Source organism: Theobroma umbraticum, unplaced genomic scaffold (assembly GCF_002168275.2).
Source record: "Theobroma umbraticum cultivar Fairchild unplaced genomic scaffold, ASM216827v3 scaffold_50.0, whole genome shotgun sequence".
Classification (NCBI taxonomy): Eukaryota; Viridiplantae; Streptophyta; class Magnoliopsida; order Malvales; family Malvaceae; genus Theobroma; species Theobroma umbraticum.
In genome coordinates, this window is record NW_018397261.1 from 4,521,471 (window position 1) to 4,527,470 (window position 6,000).

At 34.1% G+C, this 6,000-nt stretch overlaps 1 protein-coding gene across 1 annotated transcript; it reads right to left on the reverse strand.

Moving 5' to 3' along the window:
• Window positions 1-3,103: 3,103 nt before the first annotated feature.
• LOC149527104 (Protein Transporter, Pam16) lies at window positions 3,104-5,211 on the reverse strand. Its single transcript, XM_021430645.2, has 5 exons — window positions 5,082-5,211; window positions 4,892-4,982; window positions 3,865-3,952; window positions 3,577-3,707; window positions 3,104-3,485 (listed from the first exon to the last, which is right to left on the reverse strand). Exons 2-5 carry the CDS (start codon window positions 4,892-4,894, stop codon window positions 3,357-3,359), a joined length of 351 nt encoding a protein of 116 aa, XP_021286320.1. The 5' UTR covers window positions 4,895-4,982; window positions 5,082-5,211; the 3' UTR covers window positions 3,104-3,356.
• Window positions 5,212-6,000: the final 789 nt, after the last annotated feature.

A 6,000-nucleotide genomic window follows, 5' to 3' on the forward strand; every position in this document is an offset into this window, starting at 1 on the left:
TAATAAAAATAGCAATTCTCGCAACGAAGCGCGGGGATTTCATGTTATTCGGTACAAGTGCATTCACACAAACAAACACGTGTATAAAGCTTATTAAACCACGTTGGGATATGGCTAGAAGACCAAGCTTTTCATAGTTATTTTGCACAACTCTTAACCAAATACTGGCATGTCGCCTGGGAGATACAGGGCTGCATTACTTTAAGATGAAGTTTATTACTTTATTTAAATACTTAATTTAATTTGGATGTTTAAAGTATATGTCGTGAGTCAGAATTTAAGTATAGTTTTATATATTTTTAAATTTTAAAAATAAAATTTAAATCACGAATTCATATATTAAATATAAAATGATAAAAGATTTTAGGCGTATTGTATAATGTGCTTATGTGTCATGTGAAGTACAATAAATACTTTGAATATTTGATACAATTACAAGAACACAAACACGTGAGAGAGGAACTGATGCGCACGTACGTGTGGTGAAAAAGTTCGATTTAAAATAATTTCTTTAAATATAAAATAAAAGGACGGCCCTGAGCGGGGGGGGGCTTCACCCATAGAATCAATAAACAATTAAAAGCTTAGGAGAAAACAACCTGGTTTCAGCAAATAAATGAGTAAAGCTTTGGGGTAAAGTTTAGACTCAAGTCACTTCAATTTATCAGTTAACCTAAATCTGCCTCGCTCTTGTATTTGCCAAGCTACTTGTCTGCCAAAATGCATTTGAATGCTTACTTTGTGACGCTCCTGTTGCTTTCTTTGTTTCTACTCCTTAATTATTCAGGAATTCTTTTTGCTTTTCGGCACCGCCCTTTTGAAAGTTTGAAAGCGTGGAATGGGAAGTAAGTAAGATGTTCCTTGGCACCTGGCATGGCTTTTCGGCCCCCAAACATGGAAGAAGAGGAGCCCCACCTCTCCTCTTTTCTTATGGAGAGAAACCTAACACTTATCTCTTCCACATTCTAATTCCATACTATTTATCTTTTTCAGAGTAAACAATTAGCATCCCCCCAAAAAAAGAGGTGAAATAATTAGTGGGCAGAAGGACAAAATGTCTTTACTTGCAAGGAATTATTTCATCCGTGGGAGGAAAACATCATTAGAACAATAATTCTTTGCGACCACTCCACGAAGAGAATTTAGATACGGAATAACTAATTGTTCCATCATGTTATCAATTAAAACAAAATCAGATCTATGACAAAATTAAACAAATCCAAAGGTCTTAATAAGAAACAGTTTCAACATCTTTCTAAAATGATTTACTAATCAATATTTTTAGATATTAAGTTTGTCATGATGGTTTCAAAGGTTTTATTTGATACATTAAAATTTGTGAGTTTCATAATATATATATATATATATATATATATATATAAGGCTTATTGATTGCCAAAAATTAATTCAGAGAAGCCAAGTTAGTTTTTGTGGATGAGGAAGCTGTCCAATATAATCTTAGAGTGGACCTGATAGACCATTTTTATATACATGATTATTCTCTTTAATTGTCACAATTGATTTTCTTTATGTGTTTAATTAATACGTTCATTTAATATATAAAAATTTACACACAAATTATTGATTCCTATCTAATTTTTAAATTTTCCATCTTAAAAGCTTTGAATTCAAAATTTATAAATATTAAAATGTCTCTTAAAAAAACAAAATATTTTAACTTTAACTCGCGTTCAAGTGGCATTTAGGTAGATTAACCATGTATTTGTATTAACAAATGGGTTGACTCGAAATACTTCAACCACTATGCAAATAAAACAAAATCCTTTGACCAAATAAAAAAATCCTTCACAATCTTAAAAATTTGTCTCAAAGCGAAAACTCAAGAAAGAAAAACAAGAACAAGAATGCTTGACGGCAACGTTTTACTGGTATAAAACAAAAGGGAATAAAAACATATGTACAAGCCAACTGTAACTAAGAATTCCAAATTGCTAGTTATGTGATCAATTAAGCCAAATAGGACTGACCGGGTGCCCAGTCTCCACGGCAATTATGCGTGTGAGAGTCGAGAAAGAAACTAAGCAAAATCAAGTTAGGAGCAGACATAGACACCGCTGAGGCTGCGCCACTCCACAGCCTAATTCTCGAGTGTTGTCTGTCGAGTTTTCCTGTCAAACTTTGCGGCTATTGGTACATATTCATTCTTCTTCGTTGACTTGACATACTCTAGCTATAGTTCAGTCATGGTTTCACTAAATACATAACGCATTGATTCTGGAACACTGAACAGTCAGGTCTACGCTACTCATCGGATCAGATCATGTCCAATTTACTACAGACATAATAAATTTTGCGATTTTGGACCATATTTGTGATGCAGACACGGCAATGACTGGAATCCATGTTGTCATGATCGCTTTGCCACTCCTGTCAGGCGACGCGTTTCCCAAGTTTGTCAACGGATATAATCATCTCCGTGTCCTTTGAATATTGTTTCGGTGCATGTGTATGTTTGATGTATCCCATCTTCACCAAAAAGGCTTCCGGCAAATGTCATCCACTACCCACTCCAAAAGGCAAATGAAAATTCATATCCAGCCCAATATAGAAAGCAGAACTCAAAGCAAACAAGAAAAACTTAAGACACCACTGCAGGATCAAGTTCCAAAGCCCAGTCTGGTCGTTGACAATTGTGTAAATTTTACCAGAGTCGGCACCACTGGAAATATATTGTGTGAAGGTGGAAGAAATGACCCCACCGACACCTAACAATTAACTCGTTGGAGCAAAGTGCCTTTTTGTCCCTGACTTCCTGGAAGAAAGCATTCTTGTTTCCCCAATCCCTTGTCTGCTTGAAAAGAGAAGAACATCGTACCCAGATGCCAAAACACATTGCTGAATTTCGCACTAAAAAAATAGTCTCCATATAGTGCAGAATTGCCGACAGGCAACAGCTTAGCGTTTATCTATAGGCCTATAGGCCTTCCTGCCTAAGATAGGATACCGCCTATATTAGCCCATATCATTCATTCTTATTTGCACAAAATCCACCAGGTTCTTTTCTCTTTTTATGACCGCCAATTCTATCAATTTCACGTGCATCCACAGTTCTACATTTATACTTAGATTGCTGATCACGATAAATGTTGCGATTACACTATAAATAAAAGATCATGTCGGGAATAATGGTTAAAGGTTATTGCTATCATTTCTTTAATGGGATTCCAGTAAATAGTTGCAATGCAACATCTGGTATAGCCAAAGGTTGTGCATACCAGCACAGTGTTAACACAATAGGTGAAAAAGAATACTTATTTATATGAGCTCATAGGGATCAAAAAGAATTAGGATTTGCTAAATTGGGTGATCAGCGTGGCTGGAACAAATTCCACCAATCATGCATCCATGGTTCCCTGAGCTTTCTTTTGGTAAACTGTTTCCAAACATTCTTTAGCTTGATGAACCTTTGACTGCAGGTAAAAGCTCCCATTCTTAGCATTTTGCTCAAACAAGTTGTCATATTTCTGCAAATTGCTCAAGGAAAAGCTAGTCAGAACAACATAAAAAATATGGCATGACAAATCACAGAATAATAAGTAAAATTATCTAGGAAACCTGCAAGATTTCATCCCATGATGAATGCTCTGTGACCCCTAAAATCTGCCTAGCCTCTGGTTCAGCCATAATTTTGCTTGCTCTCCTGATATTCTGCACTGTTTCTTGAGCGACACCAGATTTTGAGGCATCTGCATTTCAATCAAGCACAATGTAGATATGTTCAATTCAAGGATTTCAGACAGAGTAAAGCAAAATTCATAAATGCAAGATTACAATGATTATTATTAAAAAATAAAAACCAATAAACAGAACACTTCCAAACACTGACACAGTTGGAAGACATACTTGCAAGTGCTTGACGATACGCCTGAAACACAGCCCTTCCTAATATTCCAGAGCCCATCACAATCAAGTTTGCAAGAATTCTTGCAGCCTGTACAAATACATAAAAATTTAATTGTCTGTCTTGTCTCATAGCCTTTACCTGTTATTTTTATTAATGATGTTTCCCATTTTCTTAAGGGTGTATGAACAAACAAAGCACAAACTATACGAGCTTGAGCCATTGAAGGTAACCAAATTTAAGGCCAACAATACAAGATATTACAAAACACCATCATGAAACCCCCCCCAAAAAAAAATCCTTTTTAAGGTTTTCAACAAACCATCTCAGTTTCTTGGACAATATAAAGTGCATAAACTATCAAAATGACAACATAAAAGGAAAGGTTAGTCATCCTAATGAGAACATGATGAGCAATTATATCTCATCCTAACCGTGTACCCAAATCACATGACTCATAGCTTGATGATCAGAATGCACTAGTGATAAAGATGTTCCTGCTGTGAGATTGTCAAGAATTCTAATATCTTTGTCCCCAAGAATTGTAGCCATATTACCATGAAGTGCTCACCAACACTACTCTTAATAACACAACTCGAGCAAGCACAATACTAAATATGTGCATAAAACATGAATACTTTCAAAGCAGCATAGAAATTATTTTGACCGTCATTTCCAAGGAGACAACCGAATTACCGACAACATTCCCTCATTCACTTTTCAAAAATTCCAAGAGAGCCACTTCAGGGGCAAGAACAAGTGCCTCCCAACATGACACATCACTTTCTACTTGTCTAATCTTTCCAAGCATATGAGACATAACAACATAGCACCAAACAACCCTTAAAAAGTTTAAATCAATAAAGCACCCAAGAGACTAATAGACCACATTATTAAATTTACAGTGCTTCTGAAAATGACATATTCCGGTGAAAATTTTATTATAAAATCAACAGAGCAAAGTACTTTGACAACCTCAAGAAAAAGAAATATATCGGAAGTATGACAATTACGTGCCGAGTTATTTACCATTGTTGAAGATTTAAGCAATATATATTATTTATATATCCACCAACTGGAGGGGAGTTTGCTGTTGAAGATACTTCAGAATCCGCAGAGCCTACAACGGCAAAAATTGATCATGTTAGTGGAATCAAATGCAAAAAATTAAACTGATTATTACTTATCCTGAGGAAGAAAAGAAAATACTATCACTTACAGAAGGAGATATCGAATTAGGAATTCAATGGAGACAAAAGTCGAAGGGTTTTTGGTTGATGATTATTAGGGTTTTGAACAGAAAGGGATGAAACCTGGAAATGAGGGGAAACTCTTAAGTTGGGCTTGTTATCGTAAACCGACATCCCCATCGATTTCGATCTCGATGTAGTAACTTGGGCCATCATGGGCTGAGCTGTTTTTATAATTAGAATAGAGTGTGGGTTTTGGGAGGTAACATTAAAAGGGCAACAAAACAATTTGAGTTAGAGATGTTCATGTTCTGGGCCGAATTGGGCCGAACTTTCCTTTTAAAACCAAGCTCGAGCGTGACCCGGCCCTTTAATTTAGTTATTCTTTTATTATTAAATAGTCAAATATTATTTTTATATTAAATAGTTTGTTTTAAAATATTAATAAAAATATATTAATTATTAATATAAAAATATAGAAAAGATATTTATTTTTTAAAAAAGAAATAAAAATAGTACATTTATGTGAAACTATCATGCAAGAATCAAATTTTAATAAAATTAAAACATTAAAGATCACTTAAAAGCCTCTTACTAACAGAATATTAAAAAATTATATTTGTAAAAAAATCTATCAAACTATTGGATTCGCAATATATATGAATGATACTAACATATCATTCTTTCTTGAAGAGATTTTTAATAGTCAAAGTCAAAGTTTGAATTAGCATTTGGTTCATATAATTCTATTTAAATCACCCAAGCAATGGTTTTATTGTCCATAGTCAAGAACACCTTATGACATCCCTCATCCCATGCCATCAACAAATCTTAAAAAACACTTCATAATTCTGTTCAATATGTAGAACAATTACAATAATTTTTATTCTTTTTCTAATCATTTATTATTTTCTGTTTAATTATTATTAATACAAAAAATTATAAAAT

What these genes read in the sequence shown, in the direction of transcription:
- LOC149527104 (XM_021430645.2), bottom strand. An exon ending in GTATCGTCAAGCACTTGCAA is followed by an intron (nt 3,708 to 3,864) that starts GTATGTCTTCCA and finishes ATTGAAATGCAG; the next exon opens with ATGCCTCAAAATCTGGTGTC. An exon ending in CATGGGATGAAATCTTGCAG is followed by an intron (nt 3,486 to 3,576) that starts GTTTCCTAGATA and finishes AGCAATTTGCAG; the next exon opens with AAATATGACAACTTGTTTGA.